The following is a 16879-nucleotide window of genomic DNA, read 5'->3' as shown; positions in this document are numbered from 1 at the left end:
GTCAAATAATGCCCACCAATGCAAAAGATATATCGGCGGTGACATAGGTGGTTAGCGTGTTTATCTTGATAATGCCAAAGGCAATAAGCTGTTCTTGTATTTGAACATTTAAGTTGTGCATATGTCACCTGAATTTCTACTGAAAGCTCTTCCATGATGCTATTTCACAACATAGAACATTTCCTGCACAGGTAAAGGACATAGAAATCATAGAAATTTTAATTAAGTGTCTAGCTGCACGTATTATGATTAAATAAAGGTTTAACTGTGTGAAATCCTAATGTAGTCACGAGAGCAGCAGTCATTCTGATCCTGATGTGTGGCACAAGAAAAATTAAAACTGAACAGAGAGAGGGTCCAAAGCCTGAGTGGTGCTCTGAAATGCTGCCCACGCACACTGTTCTTGCCAACACTGCAGCCAGTGCAGTCAGCTGTAATACAAAGCAGCAGTGCAGCAGTCAAGCAATGCTTCCACTGTTGTGCATCATTTACTAAGGAGAAAGCTTGAAGTGATAAGCAAACACTTGAAACTTTCCTTTGAAAGTGTGCTGGATGCACAAGTTACAGTTGAACCTTATAGAATGATCATAGATACGACTTATTAGATATGATGAAGTAAGCTTAAAATATTTCTTGCCAATGTCAACGTGTCATGAATACAGTCGACTTCTGTTAATTCCACGCTGAAGGGACGGGATGCAGAAAAGAAAAACGGAACACACTGACGGTTCATTTAGCAATATTTGCCCGATTTTTAACATGCTGTCGAATCAAACGTGTGCCCACTTTATATGTTCCCAAAGTAGAAAACTAATGTATAAATGACATTAAAGCTATAAACAAAGCAGAATTTTAACGCACACCCGATTTCTATAGTAAAAAAATACGGGTAAGGGTTCTAATGTGCGTCTCACAATGGCGGCCGGTTTTGTAGTCAGCTTCGCCACAATACATGCGGTAAAGCTTACGAACGCCACCGGCGGTTTTGGTTTCGTATCCGACTGCACCGCATAGGCAATTTCCGGCCCAAATTTCTTAGAAAAAAAAAATGTCGCAGTTTCGCCCGAAAGGCGAAGCATCAATTGCGATAGCAAATTGGTAGAGAGCTATCGGAGTAGGGATAGTAGAGTAGTCTTATCGGCTGCATAAACTTGGACACATTTGCTTTCTAACTGAATTGACAAGTGTGGTGTCATCGCGCACAAGCAAACATGAATAGATCACACTGAATGACCGCAGACAACGACTGTCAAAACGCTGGCGCGGCCGCTGCAGTGGGCGAAGAATCGTGCGGTCTATCGCTTCAACGGAAACTGAGCGGCGAATGGACAGCGCATAAAGGTCAGAGCCGTGTGGAGACACGGCCGGGCTCGACTGGCGCGCGCGCTCGCTTGCTTCTTAAGAAGCGAGTGCGCGCGCCAGTCGAGCCCGGCCGTGGTGGAGATAAAGAGACGGTGCGGGCGACGGCTACCACAGCCAGTGCAAGCGTATTTGTTGGCAGAGTAGAAGCTGCTCCCCCCGTCCCTCCCGCGCTGCCTCCCCGCTTTTTTTTTTTTTTTTGCTTTCGCGTGGGAGATTGTGTTGCCAGTTCTCCTTGCGCTGGGTTGCAAGATAAGCATTTGGTGCCGTAGCACAGCGTCGCCCCGCCTCCCTCCCCCCCATACCCCCACGGCCTTTTGGGCGACAATCGCATTTGCTTTGTGCGTTGGCTCTCCGTGAGAGCGTGCGTCCCCCGCGCGCTTTTACTCGTACGGCGCGCGGCGACGATTTTATCGCCCTTGGAATCTATACGGAACCTGACGGCGACAGCAACGGCGACGGCGACGGCGACGCCGATGGCAGAAATCTCGTTGAAGTGTCCATATAATTGCTATCGCAATAAAAACAAAAGTGCACGTTAAAATCGGGTAAAACCGTTATAGGACATTGTGAGCTATGGTTACTGCTTCGAAATCTTCCTGGGGCAGGTCGAAAATAGGTGTTTACGGCATGTGATGACATGTGTTCAACGCATTCACTGTCCAATAAGCTCCACTGAGACAAACACTGCCACGAAAGGAGTCGCTATTGGAGTCTTGTGCATGCTGACTGGTCAAGTCCCAATTATCTAGTGAAGGCCAATATTAGGATCGAAATAACGAAAGTTTGGGCTTATAGGAATGCATGTGCGCTGGCTGGGAACTTTGAGCGGGATCGAATTAAACAAAAAAAATCAAATGAACCAGAGTTGAAATAACAGAAATCCATTGTGTATGTTTACACTGAAGGTATTTTTGTGTTGGATGCGACAATGTTATGATGAGGTTGACTGTACTGTGAAGTGATGATCACTCGTACAGACCAACTGGGAAGGCATTCAGCGAAGGCATTCTGCAGTGCCTGCACTCATTGTTACAGGCACCCTTATGGTGGTCCAGAACAAAACATGTTTCCATCCATCCTTGCGAAGGCTGTAGTGTGCAAGACACAGTGCAAAGCTAGGCGACAGTAGTGACACTGCCAATCGAATGAGGTGACAGGCACAAATAATTATTACTTGGCAGATGTTCCAGTCTCCCTTTTCATGTCAGTGGGCGGGAAAGAAGGCCCAATCGCAGTGCTCGTGTGACCAGTGTGGGATTCGCCACTCAAGTGGAGCTGTTAAATCAAGTTTGCTCCTGTAATATAAATATTCCTTACCAATCTTGCATTAAAAATTGATAGAGATGCGCAAATAGCACTTTTTAAACCATGTTGAATATGAATTGAATAAAGATGACACCAAATAAAGTATGAATTGTATAAGGCGCTGAAATACATATCTTTCAACCAGTCAACGTTCATAGGTGTTTCAAATATGCTGTAAAAAGCTGTGGCCATGACAGGAGGGGGGGAGCACGCATTTTCTAGAAGTCTGCTCTGAGCATGGACATTTTGCGAGATACATACGCACCACTTTATTTAGCAGGAAGCTAGGAACAGCAGAGACTGAAAAGAAACAGGATGTATTTAGATAACATTTCAGAGACTTTCTTTTGCCAATTTCACCACCTTCAGGAACTCATTGCTTCAGGTGGCATGCGCCACTTGATCTCAGAAACCATAAAGGAGGCACAAGCTACTATGACAATTTATTTCTTCGTATGCACATTTTTCAATCTGCGCAGCCCCATCCTTCGACACCTTTAAAATGTTTTCGCGAACGGAATCTATTTTTCATAAAACTTGACGAAACATTTGTAAGATCGTAGAACTGGCTCAAATTTGTGCACATTATTAAAAATTCGGGAGAGTTGGCAGGTATGTAAATAGGGTTCCTGAACATGACGCAAGCCTTTTGTGTATCTTCATAATCGCACTAGCTACGTCCACATTGGTGGTCCACTGATCCTCCATTCGGCAAAGACATAATGGCTACTTGTTTCAAATCCATTTGTCAATTGCCACATGTCAGCATAGATTATTGCAGAAATATTTGAAAGTAACATTTTGTATTCAAATATTCACACACCCCTAAAGAAACCTTTCTCCAGAACAGCACTAAGATGGCAGTAGAATAGGCATGCCTGGGGAGACCTTCTGTTGAGCTCAGTGCAGGGCAGGTGGGACGTGCAGTGGGTACACCTGAAGGACAGATCCAATGCCTCGTGCCTGCCCCTGGTGGAAGAGCAGGCGACTGCCTGGCCGCAGGCACTCAGGCTGCCGCACAAACTTGAACAGGAGCACCCCCCGGTCAGTGACCCCGAGGCTTGCACTGTTTCCCCCACGCACACCCACCACTACAGCAGCTTGCTGTACATTGCCTGCATAGACACATGACAACCACTGTGAGCACATGCAGACTGGTGTGCGAAATAATGGCTGCCCCACTCCCTCGTCACAGCTGGCGTGGTAAACAGCCATGCTGCTACTCCACACCATGCCTTCACCAAAGTGCCATCAGGCCTTTCACTTGCTCTAGTACCTCGGCAACATTGTGGCCAACAATAAACAGTGCACAGACCTACTGCAAATTTGCCACCAAAAGGGGCTACTGGTGTATGCCTGGGGAGGGCTGCATTGTTTGTGTCGTCATTGTCTGCTTTTGTTCAGCTTAGTAATTGCATCTTGTTCAGGGATTCACGTTTATTTGTGATGTGGAAAACGTAAATGGCTAGCACTAGACGTTAAGGTTTCAAGTATGTCAATGCACACTTCTTTACAGCAGAGATTTCGGTGGAAAAAATAAGACAACTGTAGCAACATATGAGAAACCGCTTGCAAGTAACAGCAAAACTAAGAAATGTTGGGAGCACATTTCTGACAATAAAGAAGTCCGCTCACATGCTTTATTAAGGTCTTACACCGTTGCAACACAACAAAAGTTTTCTTCATCAGCATTCATTGAAGACGGCAGTGCCAGGGCCACAGGTGAATTTCACCACGCCTCTCTGCTCGCAAGCAAACAAAAACATGATAGGGCACACAGTACACTTTCCTCTCTGCTGCTTTTCACTTTCCACTTCTCTTGAAGCGGAAAGGCTGTAAAATGCTCGCCCAGAGAATACCTGTGCACCATCAGGCTTTTTTGTTTCCATAGTTACTGTTCAAGAGTGAAAATGGCAGTCAACAGTTTGCACTATCAACACCTCATGATAGACTGTAGACAATCATCAGACATGCCAGGGTCACTGAATGGTTTGAAGTGCATGGAACAGTCATGAAGAAACCAAATGAACTGCTAGAAAAGTTAGCATCGTGGAAAGAGCTTTCCTGTTGACATGTGTCAGCACTGCTCTAGTAGTTCTGACAACTAAAGCAAAAGCATATCTTTCCGGCAAGTGACTTCCCATCATGTATCAGCTCCCTCTGCGTGGCTGATATGAAGCGCAGATGCTGCGTATCTGTTTTGTCGTTTCTTGCACATGCACTACTTACATATGTAGTCGTGTGTGCGAAAACAACTCAGTTGACAGTTCAGCAATGTCCTTGTCTGTCTTCCTTTATCCTATGTTTTAGGTCAGCTATTAAAACTCACCATAGCCATGAATGAACTGACTAGCTCAGTTGAAAACGAGTCTGACAAAAGACATTTTCGGAGGGAGATTAAGTTTGTTCCACACATTCACTGCCTCCATGTGCTGCCAAGACGGATCAGGGTTCGTATGGGCTTTGAAGGCCGAAATTTAAGGTTCTTTAAGGACTTTCAAGGCCCCCAAAAAGTTTTCTTCAAGGACTCATTTCAATATTCAACCTAGTACCCTTTAATATAAAACAACTTTTTAAAACACAATGCAACAAATTTATTGAACACCAAGATAAAGACGCACTTCCAGACTAGAATAAGGCTAGTTTAAGACTAAACTAAGACAGGTGGTAACAAGAGTTCATGAAAGCTCCTGAAGTTTTGAGGTTATTCGTTGATTGATGTTCAGAAGTCCTTCAGTGTTGCTTTTTGCCGTTTTCCTAAAGCTATTTGACTTCCTAATGTAGGCGACGTGACCTGTCTCTTCTGCTTTCACAGCCAAGTTATCTGCTGAAGCTGTCAGATTAGCAACTGTTGCTTGAAGTTTTGCTTTCTTTCTCCTTAAGTCATCAATCTCGTCCTCAACAAGGCGCCTCTTAGACTCCTTTGCTTCAAGTTGCTCCTTCTTCTAGGCTTCCAAATATGCATGATAATGATCGACTTGCAGCTGAAACGGAGGTCCTCAACTCCTTTGTTATAGAAATGTTAAGGATGCCACCTGCCTTATCAACAGCGTCACATATAACGCATTGTGTGAGACATACGACAGGCTTTTCAGATTTTCCACACAGACTTGCCGGTTGACACTAAATCCTCTGTCCACAGTTGCCTGGCCATGGCTGAGCACAAGCAAAAGTTTGACTACTCTCCAGAGCTCAGCGTAGGACGAAATGAACTTCAGGAGTTCCAAGAAAAGATTGTCTAGCCTGTCTGAGCTCTTTGCAAACAATCGCAGCTTGTGCTTCTCCATCTGCAGAGTTTTAGCGTACACAGCGAGAACCGAGTCCCGTTGGTAATCGCTCAACCGTTTTGCAGCGATGAGGGCATTCAAAACATTCTTGAGTCCTGCTAGGCACTGGTCTGGCTTGGTGCACATTTTCTGGAAATCCAGTGAGGAGAGGCCTCTAACCAAGGGGAATCTTAAAGGACCCTTCTCAAGAACCTGCTTAGACACACTAACCAGGAACTGCTTGCATTCCATTTTAAATACAAATGCACCTTTTACACTGACCTTGAAATTCTTCAGAATTTGTTCAGCTGCATGACCGATGTCAACTTTCTCAAGCGCAGTGTGATTGCTGACATCTTCAATGTTGATTTTCAACAGGCCTGTAATCCCAGTTGATGCAGAGAGAACTGAACACTTCACAAACTTTGTGAGAAGCTTCATGACAATTGTGTCAAGTTCCCTTGCCAGAAAGAACATAAGTGGTTCGTCCACCTCATATTCCGTCAGAAAAGGTTTCACAATTTGTACAATTCCTAGGGCAAAGTTAAGTTTTGCCAGGACTAGTGGGTCACTGCAGAAATTGAGCAAGTTTTGAAAGGAGGCACATTTCAGCTGGTTCACCTCTTTCCGTCTTGCAGACTCAACGTACATTTTCACATCAGGCCACAGTGAAAGAGCTCGTTCAATTACTGGAACATTTTCAACCCAGCGATGGGCATCGTACTTGAGAGGAAATGTAATCTTACCAGTCACCGCTGAGAAGTCGTCATACACCTGCTCTGTAGGCATTGTGCACAATGTGTAGACCGCAAGTGCCTAAATCTAGACATTGCACTTGATAGTTTTCTGGCAGGTTGTTGCTGAAAGACTGAAAAATTTCAGGTTGACATTCGGTCCGTCCATGGACACTAGAAGAATCTTTTCAAGTGGTAGTGGCTCCAGTGCCTTCAATAATTTATCCTCGATGTTGTCTGCCGTCGCGTGGCCCATAAAAACGGATGTGAAGTACCTTGCTGTAATTCTTTGAGATGCATCCTAGTACCTAACGTGCACATCCATCTGCTTCTCATGGAGGTAATCATTTGGGGATTCATCAAACACAACAACGTAGTAGTCGCACTTATCTATCGCTCGTTGAATGTACAATAGAAAGAATGGCCCAAGACCATGACACGCCAGGTACGCACACTTTTTTTCTCCACATGTGAAAGCCTTCGCCACTTCGCTATCAGGAAACATTCTCCCGAACAAATCGCTTGTGTGTGCAGATGAGCTGTACGAGTAATGACACGTGACAACCAGTTCAAAGCCCACAATATCTTGGCTTTGTGGGAATCAAGGTGCCTACCCGCACCTCGTCCCCCAGCTCGCGCGTGGCGCTTAGCTCACTCTCCGGGAACCGCCGCCGTATCGGCAACATGTCGAACATGGCTAGCGCGCTGGACCTACTTTCTCGCGCAAACCGTGCTTCTCCCCCCTGGGATTCGACTTGCCCGGCAAGAACACATCACCGGGACGCGCCCTGATTGGCCTCTCGCGTGGCGGCCCCCGGGCACCCTATCCACCCGAGCTCTCGTCCGCTGAGCGCTTCCTCGCCACGGCAGATGCTCACAGGCCTGCAATGAGGTGGTTACATGAGACCATTGTTCTCGCGACTCCTCGTTCTCGCGCTTGGGGGATCACTACCCTGTTAGCCCTAGCGCACCGGGCGCGCATACTCGATCGGTCTTGCGGTGAGCATTGGCCCGTAAGCGCCGTGACTGTCGCACTGTGCTGTATCTTGGGTGAATAAACCCGTGTTTGTTGGCGATCTGACTCCGGAGCCTTCTCTGCGCCGTGTCGGAGAGTCGATGAACCCTGCCGTTGCGCCTCTGTGCATTGTGGAGTGGAGGAGCGTCGTGCCCTTTCCTGACTGTCGCTCGTAGGGTAAGCCTTGTGCAAACCCATCTCCACAGCTTATGTCATTAAATCGTGAGCCTTGCATGCGGTATTCAAATCCGAGGACTGCGTTTGGACCACACGAACGGATTCGCCACTCTCGCGCAATGTCACATAGCTCATTATAGAGCTACTTGCTGCATTCTTCATGCTCCTGCTGTGGTTCGAACTCCTCTTGTTTGTCAGCGCAGACTCCCGTTGACGAGATGTTAAACACTTTTCCGCACGGTCTGCATCTCGTACGATTCGCACTCTCCTGCGCAACCCATTCTTTGTACTCGGAAGTGGATTGCACTTCCCGGGCATTGCGCCCACACAAACTATGTCCACGTCCAGCGTGCGCCGCAAAGTGTACTTTGAATAAGCCAACAAGAGGTGGTTAACAAGTAATATGAGAATCTCAATCACTAAGAAAAAACGTGTGAGTGTAATGAAAAACACACACACACAACCACACCAAACGGTGAATAGACAAACCGGATTGCATTGGCTTGGCTTGGATCGGAAGGCAGCCCCCGCTCTCAATCTGGCCAGATGCTGAATGCGCATTCGCTAAACGTGCAGGCACCATTGACTGTAATCACAGAATTCATGGGTTTTCAAGCATCTCCAAATATTCCAGGGCTTTCAAGGCCTTGAAAATCACATTTTCAAGTTTAAGGGTTTTCAAGGTTTTCAAGGACCCGTGCGAACCCTGCAGATGCTGCCATTACTGGGGTCAGGCTCATGCGTACTGACCTGTCAGGCTCGAATTATAAGGCAAAGTTTCATTTCAGGATCAACATAATGACAGCTGTCACCCATAGAAATGTATGGGCACCTGCTGGGACCGTCGATCGGGATCGAATCGACTGAAAATTTGAATTAACCAGAGTCAAATTAATGGATGTAGTACTGTACTGCTCTCTCCAAAGCCTGTTCATGCACCCAACAGCAACTGTAATCTGCAACATGGGGGCCCATTAATATGTTGCTAAATAGGGCCTAAAAGCATAAAAATGTCTATTTCAAAAATGGGGAACCAGCTGGGAGCCAAAGAGTGGTAACTGACCAGCCTGCACCAGCGCCTGGAAGCCCACTGCCAAGCGTCCCGGGTGGCTAAGCACACGCACGCGCGCCCGGAATAGGCGCGTGGCTGTGGGGCGTATATCTGCTGGGCTGCAGAGCACTGTGCCTCGACGCAGCAGGGCTCCTGCACTGGGTGCTAGTGCCAGGGTGGCACTTTCCCCAGCACGCACCAGGCGGCAAGGTACCCGGTGTCGCTGCACTGACACCACCTGCACAGGGCAGTCATACCCATCTCAAATAATAAAAAACACTAAGGGGCTCTGTGAACTCAGCCTTGCAATTGAGCCTGTCGATGGTGTTTTATCTGTTGCTTCAAGGACCACTGCCATTTATGTATCAATTGCGTTTCTATGTGGTGTCTTTTAACATATAATGGAGTCAACAATTTGAAACTCAACATGTGGCTGAGTCCTTAGGCAATGGCAAGAAATTGCACAAGCCTGCTCTTAGCCCTCCACCATGTCAAGAGAATGTTGACCAGCAAGCTGAAGGTATGAACAAATTTTCAGGACACAGCTGCACCCAAAAGGGAACGAGGGTGGCGATGTGGGCTTGGGTGATCACAATAGAAGGGCATGTAATGTTGATCAGCAAAAACAAGGAGACAAGAAGAAATGGAACACAGACATGAGTACTCGTCTTTTTGTCTCCTTGTTCTTGCTGCGCTACACTGCATGTGGCAGGGAAACTGCATTGCAGGGACACTGACCCGCACTGGATGGAAGCTGCCATCATGGCTGGGCCCAGCCAGCAGCCGATCATTTTCACGCAGCACACCTCGCGTCAGCAGGCCACCCACAACGGGACCAACATCAGGCACCTGGAAGGTCTCGTCAATCTGCACAGCCGCCACCGTCAATTACTATTAAGCCGCAAGTGTTTTACCACAAATGGAGCAAAGCCAACTTGAACCTTGCTTCAATACTCAATGATTAGGGTGTCAGTCATAACCTTATTAATACTCAAGTGAAGTCGTTCGGGGCAAGTTGGTACATCTTGACTTCAGACATAGGCTCGGGCCGACTACAGGGGGGCTCCGGGGCTCGAGCCCTCTCCAGATTTTTCCAGGGGGCGTGCCCCCCCCCCCCGTCCACTGCTCCTAAAATGTCAGCACCAGAGTCCTGTTACCCAAATCATTTATGGTTTCTTTTGAGTTGCCTCTACATTTTCCCTTAAAATGTGATTGTGGCTAAAAGCTCACTGCATCATTGTTGACGCGGACGTGCACCAGCTTTTATTTATAATTTCGCTTTATTTCTGAAAATCCTGGCAATAGGAAACCAAGCACATTAGAAGCACCAACGGCGGCCTCCCTCATCTGTATTTTTTCACTTCAACATGTTATTTTAATTTCCACGGTGAACACCATGCATAGACACATTATATTTCAATGTGTACACAGGACAAAATTTATTATATTCTGAAAGAGAAAGAGGTAGCCAACTAACAATTATTTCTAATCATATGGATAGCCTATGTCTAGTGAATCAATATGTCGCTGTATGTTCAACTCGCTACAAATTGCTTTGCACACTTTTTTGACACTGAAAAAGGCCTGCAGACTTCAGTGACCCCTTCGGCAGAGTCTTTTATCAACGGTATGTGAAATACACGTAAATGATACGTGTCTCAGCATTGTTTCTCTTTCCAGTAGGTAATGCTAGCGTCTCATGAAAAAAAAAAAAAAACTTATAATAATTTACAACATTTATTGGGGATGGAAACATCGCAACGTGCATGCAGAGGCCATAAATAGATATAATTAACTTAGTAACCGAAGGGAGGCCAAGCCAGATTCACTCGAAATCAGAATCAATAGCAGTCATGCGCAGCAGAGCTTCTACTAGGACTCAGAAAAAAACACAAAAAAGAAGCTGCAGTTCTGCCGGAAAGGCGAAGCAGTATTAATGATAGCGAAGCATAAGACAATTACACAAAAAAGATTCTTCCCGTATAAATCCGTGTAAGAGCCGCACCCCCAACTTTAAAGCAAATATTTTTTTTTTAAATACAACCGAGAAGCAATCGCGTTCAGCGCGATTCCGATCACTCTCCACTGCAAATTTTCTCGCGCAGCGTACCTTCGCGCGTAGCAACTATAAAAAAAGAAGTCAGTTATAACTTAAGAAGACAGGAGAGGCGTCCCGCCCTGATCACTGAAGCGCAGCAGCCAATTTCCACCGCGGACCAAATAAATAGTCCCGCTGACGTTACTCGGCCCAGCTCGAAGCGCGGGCTGCCATGTCCTCCGTCGGTGGGGTCACCGGCCGCCCAGCTCATGACGTCAGTCTAGAGTGCACGCCCATTGGTGGATGCTCATGTGCATCCGCCTTTGAGGGGCAAATGCTGCTGCCTTCTAAAGTTGTACACGACTATAGATGGCGAGAGGAGGCGATCGCGGAGGTTTACAGCGGATTTCATACTCGTAGTTGGAAAAATTACATAATATGGCCCGGTCCCTTGTAAGGCTCGTCAAAATTGCGGCAAAAAAGTGCGGCCCTCACACGAGTTTGTACGTTGGTTATATCGCCTATATGAATTGTAGTAACACTTACTCACTAATTAAAATAACAAACATCGTGCAATGCATGGACCATGTAAACCGGTAAATATCCCGCTGGATGACTACGAGCAGTCGTTATCACAACGCTGACATTATGATGAACACCGGCAGCGGGGGCGAACAGTTCATACAGCCATGCGATTCACCGCGACTCTGAAAATTAGACTCATCATGTGCATATTTAGGGCGCGATCTTGTATGCGTTCCAAAATGGAACGGAGGCGTTCCGTTCCATCGAGCCGCACACGATTGGTCAATTTGAACGTCGCGGTTGAAATTGACCAATCGTGTGCGGCTCGATGGAACGGAAGGCCTCCGTTCCTTTTGGAACGCGTACAAGATCGCGCCCTTAATGTCCACTACAGGGAGGCTTCTGTCAGCGATCTCCAATTGCCCCTGTCTCTTAACTTATACTCCTGTCACACGGGCACTCGAAAGTCTTTTGAGCAAAAAGACTTCTCCCGAAAAAGAGTTTCATCCGCAGACACACGACAGGGAGCGATCTCTTTTTCAGAAGCGGTCTTTTCTGGAAGAGGAGTTTGCCGATCTCCTTTACGGCTGAAAAAGAGTAGCCTCGAAACCAGTGGGCACCAGCAATTATCATATATTAAAAAAAATAAGCGAAGGCGTAATTTTCTGTCGCCTAGGCTCATCATAAAAAATAATTTTATGTCTCGCAGAAGGTGTAGTAAACCCAGTAATGCTGAATTTTCTTCTGTACTCTCGTAAGCAGGTCGAAGGGGCTGGAGATGTCACGTGATGACGCTCTTTAAACTACTACAATAAATCTTTGTATTAACGTTTCTTATGTTAAATTTATTTTAAAAACGTGTAAACAATAAGTTTTCACTTTATATTCTTAGATACATAAGTTTCTTTTGGCCGATATTGTTTCGAACGCTAGCGCCTCGCTTTCGGTAGCATGTCCAGAAGGAAACACTAAAAGGAGATTGTCAGCGCCGTGTGTCTGCTGCGCAACACCTCTTCATTCAAAAGTCTTTCAACTTGGTAAAAGACCGCTTGCGTAAAAGAGTTTTTGTGTGCTCGTGTGACAGAGGTATTAGGCTATGCGATCTGCAACACTTGGGGCGCGGAAAAACAGCCTAAGAAAGAAGACACCGCACATGAAGTTTGCAGCCGTCCCTGCTAGCCCTTGATCATTGCACCCCCCAATGATTACCAACAATTGTATACGGCACGCGGGCCGCGTAAGCGTCAACAGCACACAGTAATTTGCAGCTGCGGCAGGGCTAGATGAGAAGACGCGTGCTCTTCTCCCTATGGGCGTATTTGATCACTTAACCTCCAACTAACCCGAATGTTGACCGCCTGGGAAGATAATGTCGATCAAGCCGCTATGCTTTTCGGCTCAGTGTTACGCTGTTTTTCTCGCACCCACAGAGTATCGGTCGCTCACTCATATGACTTTTGGACTTTTGCTGTCGCAATAAAAGGAGAAATAGAAAACAGGTGTCAAGCTCGCTTCTACCGTGGCTGCGGACGTTGCAATATGCACCGGCTACAAACACAGCATGAGCACCAATGACAAAACCAATAGTGGGCACCTCGCTTATCGGTACTTCGCCAGAACCCGTCTGACGCTGAAAAGGAAGCGTATTTTCCGCCGTATAAGCACCAGCGGAAACATACCATTAGGCGCGCGGGGAGACAGCGCACGCGAAGGGGCCAGCCATCTGGGATGGCCCAAGCTTGAACTCGGCGCAGATTAACTCCAAAATGTAGCGCGTGACCCACATATGTATGGCCGAGGCAGGAAAAGTAGAAGTTGAGGACCCATGTGTTCTAGCCGCTAGGCAAAAGAAGACTCCACGCCGCTATCAAGAAGGTTCCTCAGCTCACGTGTTTCCATCAGCGAGTGACATGTATCACCAGAGGTTCTATGAAGTACTTGACACAGTGCTGTCTTCGTTAAACAACAGGTATCCACCTGATATGTGGCAGCATAAGTCCCACATTGAGCAGCTTGCCATAGGGAAGGAAGACGAAGCATATATAACATAGTTCTACGGTGACGACCTTGAACCAGGACGACTGATTTTGCACGGAGATATGCTGATTGACATTTTTAACCAGCAAAGGTCGGCATCATTGCACACATTTGGGTACGTCGTGCACATGTTTACGGGGGGGCAAGGGCGAACACCTGCGAAACCTTTTGCCGGAAATGGCCAAGCTAAAAAAATTGCGTTGGCCATACCGGTCTCGTCGACCACATCCGAGAGGTCCTTTTCTTGCCTTCGGTGACTGAAAATGTACTTGCGGTCAACGACTGGACAAGCCCGTTTGAACCATCTGGCAGTTTTTTGACGCCCACAAAGAACTCTCCCTCAAAATCAATTTAAGATTGCCGACGACTTCATTTCCAGATCAAATGCCCGAACAAACACTTTTTCAATGATGGTGAAATCATCGCATCAGACAACGAACTGATGTCTTTAAGGAGAGAGAAAGGCACCAACTTACAAGTCAAAGCAAACCACCTGGCTTAGAAAACAACGCAAAAAGTTATACAAAGGAACGAAAATGGCATCCATAACAGCGCAAGCAGAGTGAGAGCATTTGGGTAAGAAAAGATGCGTGGTTGCACTATTTGTAAAGCTCCCTAGTCTTTCTGTGCATTTTCCTTATTAATTTTTATTCGTCGTATGCTGCATTTGCCTCTCAATAACACAATCCACGTTGTTCCTAAATTTGCTATTGAGTCCTTTCGTGCTTCTGAGATATCGCTGTCTTATTTATTTATTTGTTAACATGTTTATTTATTTGGGCACCTGACAGTTTTTACTCTATAATCCTTTGTTCTGCCTCCGGAAAGTAAAGGAAACCAGTCGCATAAAGCATGCTTTGACATATAACGAAACTATGGCGTTATGGAATCACATTATACTTATGTGAATACTTCTAGTCATGAGTTGTGTTCAGAAATTGTTATATATTGTGTAATGTTTATATATGTTATGTCTTATCTTCTCAATAACTGACCTTTTGTCAGGAAAAGATTTCTTGATTGTATCTTTTCTATTAAATCTTTTACAAGGCGCTACATTGTTTTTTCATAGATGTGTACTTGTTCTACTTAATACGCACAAAACACATACACCTCTCTAACATGTTTAACTGAATGCGCTTGTCGCATGGCTCAACCAAGAGACGCCAGTCTCTTGGCGGTGCGAAGGGACTCAGGCTGTAAAACTGAATTGTCTCCTACTCTGAGGTCTTGCAAACACTCATATAAGCTCGCCACTTCAGTGAACAATCTTTCGAGGTCACACGAAGTTTACAGTGTAACTGTTATTAAGGGTAATATATATATATATATATATGCATAGATAGGTGGGGTTCGAAAAGCTGGTCAGGCCCCTCCCCCCCCCCCCCCTCCCGGAAAAAAAAGGACAACTTTCTGCCTATGACTTCAGATACGTAGTGCATGATAAACAAGGACAAAAAAGAGAGAGATGACACGTGCTGACGCACTTTTTGGGAAGGCTAAGTTGCTTCATCATATTTTTTTGTCCTTGTGTATCATGCACTACATATCTGAAGCCGATTAGTACTATATTTGCACTAGCGTGCTTTATGTATTGTTAATCGACACACTAGTACAGACTGCAATAGCAGGCATGAAAACTAGAAGTGGCAGCTGGAAATAGTAGCTGGAGTGAGGACTACCCCAAAAATTACCACAATACCTAGATAACGCTCACCCCTCAAGACACCTAACACACATATAAATACCGTAATTTCATGCGTATAACCCCCACCAGAAATTCAAGAAAATTAACAGTAAAGTTGGCGTGCAGGTTATACACCAATTTTACCTGGAGGCGTGCCATCACGGCAGCGCAGCGCACGCTGTCATGTAGCCACACCTCGAGGCAAAGTTCCTCGCCATTTAGTTTCGTTATCTCCTAGGGAATTCCACCTTCTCTCCACCACTGTGTGTTAAAGCTCCCTTCTCCCCTCCTTCATGATCGTCCATTTTCCTCTTTACGGGTCGGCCTTTTGCGTATAGCGAATAGTGCACGCGGCGTCGGCGAACTCGTACGTCAACCATTCCCGCGGTGCTCCCTCGGCCCACGCGAAGCGCTTTGCGATCCGGCACAGAGCAAAATTACCATTGCCCATCCGAGGGAAACTCCAGCTGCACTTCCATTCTTTGTCACGTGAATGCTAGCTGGGCCTGCGAAGTGATCCGATTCACGTCGGATGTCACGTGACTGATTCGTCTGCAATCACGTCTGTCGTGTGAATCCAGCTTTATCAGCATCGCCGAAGAGGGGGGAACATAGCCGCTGGCCGAAGATATTACGTGGACGAGTCGTGCATCCGTGAATGGACTGTTTTTTGCAAGTATCTGAGCGTTGTTACATACAGTTATTTCTGCGGGTTAAACGTACGTGTGTATATATATAGTTTTTTTTTCTTTCCTGGCTGTTGTAATTGGGAGTGCGGGTTATACGCGGAAAATACGGCGGCAATCATCGTCATCCTATATCATGCCCACTGCAGCACTACTTACCCCCATCTTGTGTCATCTGACTTCTTTGCCCTCACCACACCACCTAATCCTATGCTGCGTGCTTCTCTTCCTTTGGCACCCGACCTGCCTAACACTTTGTCAGGATCTCAACTATAGAGCACCTGTGTGCTCTATAATCCACAGTGACATCCTCCTTAAAGGAACACTAACAACAAATACTAAGTCGACGTGGACTGTCTAAATACCAATCCAGAAACCTTGGAACACTTGTTTTGAGCCAAGAAAAGACTTAGTTTACGAGAAAATTGCATCTGAAGAGTTCGAATACCTTTATCGCAATTCAAATCTCCCGCCACCCAACCGGGAGTGGTGATGTTGCATACGCCACCACCGCTCTTTGCTGCTGTCGGAGAGTAAAACGGCTCCCGACAAACGGCGGTACAGTTTTGTGCACAAAACGCAAATGTGCAGCCATGCAGAAAGCGAGCCAAGACAGAGCGGTGGATTCGCCGCTGCAGCTGCTTTTGGTCAAGTGGCGTGGACCGTTCAGGCATCCCGTGACATCACATGGAAGTGGAATTCTCTGCTACTTGCAGTTTGTGCAAGTTTTGCGAGCCAGTAAAACCAGTGCAGCACTACACGATAATGAGACTACTGAAACGCGAAAGCGCAGGCGGCGAAGAGTCGAGCAAAAACGAAACCTTTCGACCACCCACATCACTGTCAAGGGTAATGTCAATGAGCTCTTTTTTCTAAAAATGTAATAGAATTGGACAAGTAGCATTTTCTTTCGTCTTATAATGCAATACAATAATGTTTTTATAACGAGAGGTTCAGTTGAGTGACAGAGTTTAAATGAGTGCCTTCGTCATCGGG

The 16879-nt window shown here is 46.2% G+C and overlaps 1 protein-coding gene and 1 long non-coding RNA gene across 13 annotated transcripts in view; one reads left to right on the top strand and one right to left on the bottom strand.

Moving 5' to 3' along the window:
* LOC119433709 (uncharacterized) overlaps window positions 1-16879 on the top strand; it is a 119450-nt gene that overhangs the window by 12627 nt on the left and 89944 nt on the right. The window lies entirely within an intron of this gene.
* The window catches only part of LOC119433705 (GTP-binding protein 2-like), a 74310-nt gene that overhangs the window by 2806 nt on the left and 54625 nt on the right, over window positions 1-16879 (bottom strand). For 8 of the 12 annotated variants that reach the window (XM_049659330.1, XM_049659326.1, XM_049659328.1 and 5 more), the window contains 3 exons: window positions 9649-9777; window positions 8923-9148; window positions 3546-3782 (listed from right to left, as the gene is read on the bottom strand). In XM_049659330.1, coding sequence (XP_049515287.1) covers window positions 3568-3782; window positions 8923-9148; window positions 9649-9777 — 570 coding nt within the window. In that variant the 3' untranslated portion in view covers window positions 3546-3567. Of the gene's footprint in view, window positions 1-3490; window positions 3783-8922; window positions 9149-9648; window positions 9778-16879 lie in introns of all 12 variants that reach the window. The other 4 variants (XR_005188429.2, XR_005188430.2, XM_037700956.2 and 1 more) reach the window with 2 other exon arrangements.

This window comes from Dermacentor silvarum, chromosome 11 (genome assembly GCF_013339745.2).
Source record: "Dermacentor silvarum isolate Dsil-2018 chromosome 11, BIME_Dsil_1.4, whole genome shotgun sequence".
Lineage (NCBI taxonomy): Eukaryota > Metazoa > Arthropoda > Arachnida > Ixodida > Ixodidae > Dermacentor > Dermacentor silvarum.
This window is presented reverse-complemented; position numbering and strand designations above follow the sequence as displayed.